General features: G+C 42.1%; 1 protein-coding gene across 4 annotated transcripts in view; it reads right to left on the reverse strand.

The window, feature by feature from the left end:
- The window catches only part of CDON (cell adhesion associated, oncogene regulated), a 95853-nt gene that overhangs the window by 22726 nt on the left and 60877 nt on the right, over positions 1 to 12250 (reverse strand). For all 4 annotated transcript variants that reach the window (XM_038380689.2, XM_043500946.1, XM_043500947.1 and 1 more), the window contains exons 12-15: positions 11602 to 11808; positions 10533 to 10714; positions 8074 to 8179; positions 785 to 907 (exon numbers count right to left, since the gene is read on the reverse strand). In XM_038380689.2, coding sequence (XP_038236617.1) covers positions 785 to 907; positions 8074 to 8179; positions 10533 to 10714; positions 11602 to 11808 — 618 coding nt within the window. The remainder of the gene's footprint in view (positions 1 to 784; positions 908 to 8073; positions 8180 to 10532; positions 10715 to 11601; positions 11809 to 12250) is intronic.

Raw genomic sequence — 12250 nt, forward strand, 5'->3', positions numbered from 1 at the left:
GTTTGACAGCAGGTTGTCCCCCCTGGTATAGTCTTAAAATCTTGAAGAATTACAGAGCTGTTGATAACTAAGCCAGACTCTGGGTACGATATATTCCACCAGATGTAGGTGGTCTGAGAGATTGCAGCTCCCAGCCCAGCCCTGTAAGGTAATAGGTATTGCACTGTAAGTTTGACGTGCATGCTTGTAGACTCTTCTCAGAAGTAGTGCATTTGAAGATGTATTTTACTTTTAGTGTCAGCATATTTCTTCTGCAACATAACTTGATGTTAAAGATTAATTTGCTTAAGAAACCAAAGTGACTGTGATCGTTAATTTCTTTTGCAAATAATTACTCTGACATTTTCAGAGAACAGTATTCCTATCTTCTTGCCAGAGGCAGGTAGAATTGATGTGAGTGGCAGCCAACTTATTCATCATGAACTAAGAATTTGAACAAGTCCTGAAGAGACAGTAGGCAGAAGTACATTATCTCCAGTAACCAACTAAGCTACATCAAGATGGTGTCCGCTTAAGGAAAGACCACCAACATTGGATGAACTGGGACTGTCAATACATCCAATAGGTCTACACATCTTTGCAAACTGTCTTTCCTGGAGACTAACACGTTGGTCTCTCCAGTCAGAAAACCTCAGCAATAGTAAATAAAAACAATCCTCCAAACATAATTATAGCAGATGGCATCAATTTTTAAAAATAATTAAATGAGAGGGTCAGTGAGTAATTTTCTTATCAGGCTTTACATTTGACATTACCTCTCAGACAAGCAAGTGTTCCCACTCACCTTTTGTCTCGCACAACATGACATTGCTGTACTCACTTTCACCTCCCTCATTATAGCACTGCATTTTAATATCGTAAGAGGTTTCTGGCTGCAGGTGGCTTATCAAGTGCCACTGCTTTGTACCTAGAAAGAAAAATGAAACGAGATTTGTTTTGTTTGATATGAGACAGATGCGAGAGTGCGCGTGGGAGAGAAAATGTCTGAGTCATGGAAGAAAATATAGTGTCATGCCCTTTTCACTAGGCAAAAGTACAATGCTGGGGTGTCACAGGTTTGCTTGGTGAGCACAGAAAGCATTATCTTTAAAATATTGTATGTTGTACTTTTAAACAGAGCTGGTGGAAAATCTTCAGGCAATGTTTTTCTGTTGGAATGTCAGAGTTTTTTCGTTTTATTCTGATTCTGAATGAAATAAATTTAAAAATCATGGAATTTCCTATGAAATGGAAATTCTGGTTGACACAATTCTAATTTTAAAGACAAACTAATCTTGATTTCTTACACTTGGAATTACTCTTTCCATCCTGAAAGATTCTTAAGCACTTTGCAAGCTACCATACATATACACAGGAATCTCTTCATCCATCATTCACATGCATGCCTTTAGGGTGGAATGTGCCAGCTGTTTAACAACATACAAATGTTCAGGGCAAGTAGTGAGGCAGACTACTGTATCAAACTGAAACAGGAGAAGTTTAGGTAGACAGAATGTAATTATTCTCACATTAGAATTTGGCCAGAGTGCTGTGATAATACTCTGATTCTTTCAAGAGTACCATGGGATCTTCAGTGACTATAAATGCGAGGTCCCAGTTAAAATTCAAGTCACCCAATATTTTCACAGGAAGGATTCATCTAAACTCGATGTTATGACCTCTCCTATCTCAGTTAGTAGAAGCCACAAATAATTTAACTTATACCTTGTGAAACATACTAGGGAACACTCTCAGATAACAGGCCCATCTTTCTCACTCTCCCAGTCTCTTGGGGCATGGACTCCAATCCAAGCAAGCTTTTCTAATAGAATGATTTTGTTAACTCTGGCTGCTAGCCAACCTTTCATTTAGACACCCTCCTGAAGTACAGAGCACTTCAGTATAAATCACTCTCCGTTTTTACTTTCAGGGACTTGTGACAAATTTTAATAAACAGGGACCCTTTTCTGAGAGTTTAATTAACTGTTTGAGCACTTCTAATCCCTCTTGGAAAATACCACCTTGAACTGTTTCCACTGTTTCTAAGAAACTGTCATACCACCTACTGATTTAAGTATTAATTAAAAAAATAAAAGCCCACTTGGCTGGAAGGGCTGTGCCATCAAGATTCCATTCCAACTCAACAGAATTAAAGCTGCAGTCCAACTCCCATTGCATGTCACAAAAAATATCCTATAAAGGGGGGTGGTTTTCACTCTACTACACGAGGAAGACTCTTTTAAACTGCTTTCTTTCAGTGCTGATCTACAAGTGGTGAACTACTATGAAACACAACTCTCAGTTCACACACACTAAAATGAATAGATGCCCCAAATAACTTGTATTTAAATATTGGTTGATGCTGGAGTTGGCTTATTCCTAAAGCACATTTTTCCAAGGCTTTTTACTTTTGTCTCCTTTCTCCCTCCACCCCCAAACATTCCTTTCAGTAATTACTGTACCAGGTTTTAGGTTTCTGCTTCAAACCATTAGAAGAACTGGAATCAGTACAGACACTTTAACTGTGCTCTCCTTGCACCATTAGGAAGGGAAAACATTTAAACAAGTGACATCAGACTACATTTAGGGTTAACAATCAATCTCCAAGATTGACGCAACAGGGAAAAATTCAGCCCATATAAGCAGGAAAGGGCAGGTTTAATTTTGCTTTTGCTGAAAGGTACAAATACTGGAGAGCCATATGATGCAAACACACAAACATTTTTATAAAATTGCTTGTGGCAACTTTTATAGAGGAAAAACCTTCTGTAAGCTTTTGACTCTGTCTCAGAAGACAAGACTTAGCAGGAAATGTTCATGAAAGCTTCAGGCAACTCATTAACACAACCATCACAACAACTTTTCCACACTAGTAAAAGAGTCTTTGCAAGATAAAATCTGCTGTCAAAACACTGATTCAAGAGTAAGAGGGAAGACTGTGATTAGGGCAATGTAGCCATGTGTACAGGTTAACCAAAAGGTTTGGCACCTAAGTTAAGGATCACATGCTTCTCTATACTTCAGTGTAAAAAAGAATCCAGTCACATTTGAATTGAAAATAGCTTTCACTATTTTACAGAAACGTGGTAAGAAAGCTTTAATGTTTCAAGTTGCCACCATGTGAATTTCAATTGCAGGCTCTGGGACAGCTGAGCAGCTGCTAGTGGTTTCAGACTGCCACAAACATTTCAGTACGCATAAACTTGAAAATCAGGAATAAGCACATTTCACAGCACAGTGGAGGCACACTTAAACAACTGCCCTGTGCGCAACATTCATACACACAAGTTCTGTGTCACAGAAGGCTAAAATATGTTTACAGACAAAGATATTGACTGCATAAGCTTTGAAGCGACCCTCTGAGCACAAACACTAGATATTTAACAGTCCTACAATCTGAAAAAGTGTACATCACACCTTACAGTATTGTGCAGGCTATAGTCAAAAAAGGAAGAATTTGCAAAATAAGGGCCTGATCCTGCCTCAACTGAAGTCAATTGCAAAAAAACCCATGAGCTTCAATGGGGCAAGATGGAGCTGCTATATTTATTTAGGCCAGATGATTAAGAGGGTGTAAAAAATGTAAAATGTGACTACTTCTTCCATGAAAATGATGATCTAAAAGTTCCCAGCAAAACAACCCACTGGCTTACAATATCTGTTATCAATGTGTTCGAAAAGCAAAGTGTGAATTATGCTAAACTGTCAAGTTAGCTAACATTTACTGAATGTTGCAATATCTTGGGCTCAGAGAAGCTCCCTTATAAACAGAGTAAAAAATTAAGCACCTACTAACAAGTAACTGGAGAGGGCTTCCCAATTTGCAACAGCAAATGGATGTTACTTACTGTAGCTGGAGGTTCTTTGAGATGCATGGTCCCAATCTGTATTCCACACATGGGTAGGCAAGGGCGCCATGCACCAGAGTCCAGAATTTCTTTGAAGCAGTGTCTGTTGATCCAAACATGCGCAGTAACTCTCCTCGTTCTCCTAACCAAGCATATAAAAGGCACTGCAGGACGACACCTCTTCAGTTCCTCCTCTTACTGCAATCCAACTGGATCCAAAGCAGCGGGGATGGAGGGCAGGCAGTGGAACACAGATTGGGACCATGCATCTCAAAGAACCTCCAGTTACAGTAAGCAAGCTCCATTTCTTCGAGTGATGGTCCCAACGTGTATTCCACACACGGGTGACTGTCAAGAAGTGTTGACTGGAGGAAGGTGCAAGGAAACTGGTAGCAGAGATATTTGTAGTACTGCCGTTCCTACAGCGGCATCTGCCATTGCTGCTTGAGTTAGAGCATAGTGTGGTGCGAAAGTATGGCTGCAACTCCAAGCTACCACTCTCCAGATGTGCTGCAGCAGACTGCCCAATAAGGATGCTGTGCAGGCAGGTTGTGCTTTATGGAGTGAGCTGTGATATGCCCAGGAGAGGAAAGCTTTGCTCTTTTGTAGCATTCTAAGATGCTTCCCAAAACCCATTTAGAAATCCTTTGTGAGGATATGGCTTGTCCTCATCACCTTTCTGCCAAGACAAAAGAGAGTCTCAGATTTTCTAACAGGTTTGGTTTTCAGCATGTGGAATGCCAGGGTGCGCCTAATGTCAATGGAGTGAAATCTCTTCTCCTTGGAAGAAGCGTAGGATTTCGGGCAGGAAACAGATAAGTATCATTTGACTGATATGCAACTCGGACACAACCTTGGGGAGGAATTTGGGATTGTAACCAAAGGGAAACCTTCTTCATGTGCAATACTGTATAAGGAGGTACTGCCATCATGGCTCCCAGCTTACTGAACCTTCTTGTCGAAGTAATGGCTACAAAGATGGTTTCATGGACAGATAAGTCATGGCACATGTCACCAGAGGTTAGAAGGGTGGGCCTGTGAGTGTTGAAAGGATACAGTTAAGGTATCATTGAGGCATAGGTTTAATGTCTGGTGAGAAAGTCCTGATCAAGACCTTCATAAATCAAACTGTGGTCAGGTGTGTGAAGATAGTCCATCTTTGCAGCAGGGGGAGGAAGGCATTAACTGCTGGTAGGTGTACTCGCAGTGAACTGCGGGCTTTAAGAAGAGAAGACAGTCTAGGATAACTGGAATGCCTACAGTATCAAGTGAATGCTGGTGGTGATGTGTCCAGGCCAAAAATCGCTGCCATTTAGCCAGGTATCAGAGCCTAGTAGAATCCTTCCTGCTTTGGGTCAGGATTTCCTGAACAGGGAAGTCTTGGATAGTATTTTGGCCCTCCCTTGGGAATCCCAAAGAATGGAGCCACGAGTCCCTTCGCATGACCAGTCCTGTGGCCAAAGATCTGGATGCTATACCTGCGGCATTTACCGCAGCCTGGGAAGCCACCTTTCCTACCAACCTCCCCTTGCCCAGAGAAAACCGGGACTGGGCTTGGTGTTCCATGGGGACTTTATCTTTAAATTCTGTGAGCCTGGTATAGGTGTTAAAATCATATTTGGCCAACAAAGCTTGGTAATTAGCTGTACAAAATTGGAGGCCCGCAGAGGAGAAAACCTTCCTACCCAGGAGATCCAGTCTCTTTGACCCTTTATCGGCTGGAATAGTTTTTTTTTGTTAGTGTGGCTGAACTCTATCTGTAGCTGCCTGTACCACCAATGAATTAGGAGCAGGATGGGAAAACATGAAATCAGCACCCTTTGGCTGGCACAAAACATCTTTTGGCTTTTTGGCACAGAGGCACAAATTGCTGGTGGGTGCTAGACTGCTCTGGCCAGTTCTAACATGGCTTCATTGATTGGAAGGGCCACCCTGGTTGGTTCCTGTGGTTGCAAAAATGTCCAGGAGCCGATGTTAAGGGTCCCTGGACCTCGTCTAGCAGGATTTGGAGATCATTAGTGATCCTTTGCCACAACTCCTGATGTTACTGATGGTCATCTGGCAGAGAGGGCAATGAAGGGGTGCTGGTCTCCTCCAGGGATAATGAGGCGGCTCCCCATCGGAAGTATTTCTGGTTCTTCCTCCTCATACACTGAGGGAGCTGGCTGATGGGAGGCAGAGAAGCGGAATGACTCCTGAGGTGTCTGGGGCGCCTGTCATAGCGGTCTCAAGGGCCCTAAATGCATTGGCCCCTATGGGAATCGATATCGGGGTCCCTTGGGGGGGAGGGGTCATAACTGGAGGGATAATAATGCCTCAGCTGCATCATGTCTCCTGTACCCTCACAGAGATACTGGTGCAGCTGTATCCTCCGACTCCTCTGATTTCAAGGATGGTTCTGTTGGTAGCAGTGGTACCATCAGTACTGAGGTGCCCCTGCCCGGTGGATGAGATGGAACCTCTCCTGAGACAATGGTAACAGCTCCTCCTCTGGGGTAAGGATATCTGTCAGGCGGGCAGGGCCCAAAAGGAGTGGAGATTGTGGGCAGGGGAGGAAGATATCCTCCAGTGTTAAAAGTCTCCGTACGGCCCAGAGTTCCAGTACAAGACACCTGAAGGACCCATTTAATCTGATTCAGCCAGATGGTCTTTGGATAGACAAGGTGGTAGCAATGATGAATCTGGACTTGAACTCATAGATGGGACTGGCAAGTGATTATCTTTCCACCCCCGCTACTGCTGTTACTGCCAGATCACTCTTTTTCTGCATCTTACTCTCCAACCTGTGAGTTGAGCTGGTTCCGTGGGTTCCAGATGCAACACTTCACCCGACCTGGACCAGTTCGGGGAGAAAACACATTTTTTCTGGACAGTCTGCTGCAGGGATCTATCCTTATGCCCATGCGAGTGTCTCTTACTCTCATGGGGCGCCCTGTGTGACAAGTCCTTGGACTTCGACATTAAGGGCTCTGCTCCGAGGGTCATGTTTGGAGGGGCTTTGCTGGTTGGTGGAGGCCAATGTATAGTGGGGACTCCCGGGCCCAGGTCGGAGTGGGGCCTCATAACCTCTTCCAGCAAGTACATTTTCAGTCAGAGCTTATGGGGCTCTCTAGTTCCGGGTAGGAAGGATTTACAGATACTGCACTTTGCAGAAACATGCATCACCCAGACAGCACAGGCACCAGTGATACTCGTCGCGGATGGAGAAGGAGCGAGGGCAGAAGATGCGGTTCTTGAATCCATGGACCCTGCACCTAGTCCCATAACCAGGGCAGGGTGGCGGTGGAGTATTCTATTCTATACGAAACATGAAACAGAATTTCTAAGCTAAGAGATAAACTATTTATAACGAAATTTTTACAAGTTCTGCAACAGCAAAAGAGGACACGATTCTGACTCAGGCCATGCAGTGGTAAGAGGAACTGGAGAGGCATTGACCTGCATTGCCGATTATACCCTTGGTTGGGAGCACAAGGAGAGTTACTGGGCACATGCAGGTCAACGGACACTGCCTTGAAGAAATTCCAGACTTGGGTGCAAGATGTGCATACACACCCACATGTGGAATACACATCGGGACTATCACTCGAAGAAGAACTGCGGGTTTATTTATCTTAGAAAACTTGAACCAGTGAAACTAAATCTAAAATCCGTTTAATTACACCAGTGAAAACGCCTAATTGTTAGATGCATGTAAACTGGTTTAAAATCTCATTTTTGCCCGTTTATTTTATTTTAGTAAATTAGTGGATTAAGATAAACTGGTTTAAACGCATCTGCATTTAGGGCTTGCAATGATGCAGATGGAACAATTTAAAAGTGGAATTTAAATTTACTAAGTTTGAACTATGGATGGAAGAAACAAGTTCATGCGGGGGCTAAAAGGTTAAGAGCTCTACTGCTGGTGAATATATTATTTAGACCGAATTAGTTTCAGTAAAGTAGTTCAGATTTTATGTAAACACAGGTTTCAGAGTAGCAGCCGTGTTAGTCTGTATTCGCAAAAAGAAAAGGAGTACTTGTGGCACCTTAGAGACTAACAAATTTATTAGAGCATAAGCTTTCGTGAGCCGATGAAGTGAGCTGTAGCTCACGAAAGCTTATGCTCTAATAAATTTGTTAGTCTCTAAGGTGCCACAAGTACTCCTTTTCTTTTTATGTAAACACAGCCATTATGGTTACATAACCGTCTTCCCCAACAAATTTTTGGCATACTGCCTCTGATAATGCATACGCCACATCATACCTTCCACAATCTCTCTCTTGTAATCACTATCATTGTCACTGTCAGTTGGCCGGTAATAGATATAAAATCCTTGGATGGGGGTATTATTGTTGCTTGAAGTAATATACTGGAAAAGAGAATACAAATAGTACATTAAAGGATAAATCCATTTAAAATTAAAATATTTGATTACATTTCAATAACATCATGACAGAAATAAATTTACTTCATTCAGGAAGAGACCAGAAGTATTTTCAAGACAGAGTGATCTTAAATAAGATGAAGTAGAAGAAACCACTGTAGTTCAGATGATGTAACAGTTTCCATTCTAATCCCATGCTGTCAGTCACCAGTTGCTGTCAGAAACTTCCATTTTGGCTGAGAATTTTTGCATGCTGGTCTCTACACAAAGGTGAATTTCTTAGTGTTTTTGACCTAGCGGTTCACAAGGACAATGAAAAATACATACCCTTCCCATTGAAAAAAGAAGAAAAAAATCTTGCAATCTTTTTCTGAACAGCCCTACAGCTGAAACAACTATGGTCTGAAAGTTGAAAACGGGCCTCAGTATAAGTGAGTGCCTTTCGGTGCTTAAGAACAGAGGCGCCGACTTTCTGATTTCCTGGGGGGTGCTTGACCACCGCCCCGCCTCTTCCCGCTCCACCCCCACTCCACCTCTTCCTGCCCCATTCTGCCCCCTCCCCCGAGCGCACCCCACCCTCGCGCCGCTTCTTCCTGCCCACGCTCCTTCCCCTCCCCCAGCACCTCCTGCCTGCTGCTGAACAACTGATCCTTGGCATGCTGGATGCACTGGGGGTAGGAGCTGATTGGCGGGGACTGCCGGTGGGTGGGAGGCACTGGGTGATCAGTGAGGCCCACCAGTGGTGCTGAGCACCCTCTTCCCCCTCCACCTCCCGGGTGCTCCAGCCCTGTGCTTAAGAAAATTGTATTTGATTTGACAGAGCAATATGCCTTTCAAAATCAAACTGGGTGACTGAATCAAACTTTTTTTAAATCAGGTTTCATGGTGTGAATTGAAGGATCTACTTTGCATGTATATGGAGCTAAATTAACTGAACTGTGAAAAATCTAGTCAAACATACTGCGGTGAATGCAGACATGGACTGGGGAAAGCCCCGCTGAAGGGCTGAGGACAGACTCCTGCAGTTCTGAAGAGCCCAGAAGGGGTCCACAGCAAGGAGCTCTGGATACCTTCCTATATCCCTTTTTCAAAATGGGACTTACTCTCATTTGAAGATTTTATTTTAAGTCAAAGAAATACTGGACCATTATGACCAAAAAAAAAGAAAAAAAAAAAAACAATTTCAAGAATTGTATAATTTCAGACATAGTATGTAGTCATGGAGCTGAAGGCTGATGTAAGGCACAGGGGGCAGAGTTAAGGTTGTCCACGCAACTTTAACTTGAGTTAAATTGACTGGCTTGGGCTACACTTAAAACTGGTATCAGCATAGCTACATCAATGAGAGATGTGAAAAAACCCACATCCAACCAGCATGGCTACGGTGACAAAATCCCCAGTGCAGATGCAGCTATGGCAATAAAAGAGTGCTTCTGTCGACATAGCTAATGTTGTTCCTATACCAGCAGAAAAACTCCTTCTATCGTATAGGTTGCATCTACACTAGGATGCTATGCTGATGTGCCTACGCGGCACTGACCCTGTAGTGCAGAAACAGTCGGTATTTCCTAACCTTTGAGTTCAAACTTACTCTTATGTAGTCCTAAGACATTTTAGACTAAGTTTTTCAGCTTATTACTGATATTTTCCTCTTTCAAGGTTGAATTGTTCAGGCAAATTGCAGAACTGGGAATTCTGTGGCGTTTAGAAATTACCCTCATGGTGCACCATGATTGCATACATCAGTGTGCAAAAGGAAAAAACTAATGATACAGTGGATTTCAGGAAGGACTTCAAAATATTTGCTTATGAAAGACAGAATTATAGGGGAAAGGAGGGGAACGTTTTTGCAATATGGAATTTTTATTGGATACACTTCTTCAGATGTAGCCCATTGAAAATTCTCTACAGAGAATATGATTTTGAGGCTTGGTTAAGACTTTTTAGAGTGTGAATAATACAACAGTGGATTCTTTTCAAAGACTCATATAAACTAAAACAGGATTTATTATCAAACAACACTTCTGAGCTGTTTGGAGGAGTTAAAGTTGCTGTTGTTCAACATCCACTACAAGAGAGTACCAGAAGTACAGCAACAATTCAGGTATCTAGATTTTAAATATTACAATACAGGAAAAAAGTCAGTAGATTGATATGGTTCATGGGATGGAGCCAACCATGAATCTCTTAAGAATATCACTCACTACGGAGGAAAACAACATTGCTAGCTTGAGTGCGTTGTTCTTGATCCTTGATCCTTCACTTTTAAAAATTTCTAACGACCAAATCAGTAAGAATTAGTCTATAGAAGGGGACGAGAGCAGAAAAATGTACTTACAGTCCATTTTAACATGATCTGAGTGTCGCTGACTGCCTCAGTGTAGGCAATGTGAGGTCCTGTGATCGGACGGTTGGAAAAACGGTTGGTAAAGCCAGCGACTTGATATGGTCGAGATGGTGAGCTTCGTGGACTATCCCCGTAATTGTTAACTGCAATCACACGGAATTTGTATGTTGCTCCTTTCAAAGGCAAAAGATAAAATTAGGGATTAAGATAAAAATACCCAAGCACTAGAAAAAGGGCTCAAATAATTAAAAAAAATCTGAGATAAGACACTGTCATAGTGAAATTAGTTCTAAATTGATATCTTGGGATTCAAAAAGAAAATCACTTGCTATGAATGATGTCTCTCTAGTGGTTTTAGATGCTTAACTGTGACAGAACCTGCTCATACAGTGGTGAAAAGCTAGTCAAATAATTGGGCTGGAAAGAAATTTTCATCTATGAGAAAGGCAAGGAAATGCTATTTTTCCCCTCCTGGAGCAAGGATGTCCAATTAAGGTTATGGGATTGTATCCCACAAGACCAGCTGCATGCATTTCTAGAGGTCATGGACGATGGTCCTCCTTTGTCTGTTTCTGAAGTTCCCCTGAACTTCTGTCTCAAAGTAATTGGCTGATGTTAGTATATTTGTTCTCTTGTTTCCCAGCCCAATAATACTAACCAATGAAAAACAAATGGAATGGCTGCAGAGAATTACATAGCAATCGTAACCTAGATTTGGTATTTACCAGAAATGACAATTAAGTAGGGAGAGGTTGAAAGAAAATGTGCACAAAACTAACAAACATCAATAAAAATTGAATTTGGGAGGGGAGGGGGGGACTGTTTCATTCTTAGAGAGCTAAAAGCCAACTTCAATTAAAGAAACAAATTCCTAACCTGAGACAAACTACAGATAAAATGGGCCTTTTTAATCATGTTTAGTATTCTTAACGAAACTCTAATTATTTTATCTTCTGAAGTGCATGATCAGAAATAAATACTTCTCCTCACAAAAAAGTGGTCATCTAAAAGAAAGGAGTTTTAGTTCTAAATCCTAAGGGCAGTGAAAGAGTTTTAATACCTGGCTCTAAGTTGCGAACTTCCACTGACAGTTTAGAAGGAGAGATGCTATCGGCTGCAATGAGCCAATCGCTGTTTCGGCTCATGCGCTTGTACTCTACTTTAAAGGCAGTGATGGGGGAGCCACCATTTGCACGTGGGATCCATGTGACATAGACAGAGGTCTCTGAAGCTGTTGAGATAGCAGGGCGATCTGGAGCCTCTGGAACTGAAATGGGAAATTGAGGAAGATGTACATAGGAGTTAGATGAGAAACATGGAACTCCGTTCTCTACAGAGCACACCTATGGATTAGTTTAATCAATTAAGTTAGACCAAATGTTTCAAACATGGAAATTCTTAAATCCTCCTCCCACAGGCACTCCAGTATATAAAATGAGAGGTATTTTTAAAAGTTTTCCTTTTATCCTTCAGAGTTGGGAAGAGCCCTAGTTCTAAAAAGTCTTAAAAACTGTGTATGAAAACTTAGTTGTGGATGTGAACATTGCGTTGCATCAGACCAATGCAACTAAATTATGGGAACGCAAAAGTGTTCTTAAATAACAAGCAACACACTACCAGAAAATAGGGGAGCTATATACTTTACTCAACAGAATTGAAAGACATGCTAATACACTAAACTCTACCTCTTCCTTGGTACTACACAAAGA

Source organism: Dermochelys coriacea, chromosome 22 (genome assembly GCF_009764565.3).
Source record: "Dermochelys coriacea isolate rDerCor1 chromosome 22, rDerCor1.pri.v4, whole genome shotgun sequence".
NCBI classification, from domain to species: Eukaryota; Metazoa; Chordata; order Testudines; family Dermochelyidae; genus Dermochelys; species Dermochelys coriacea.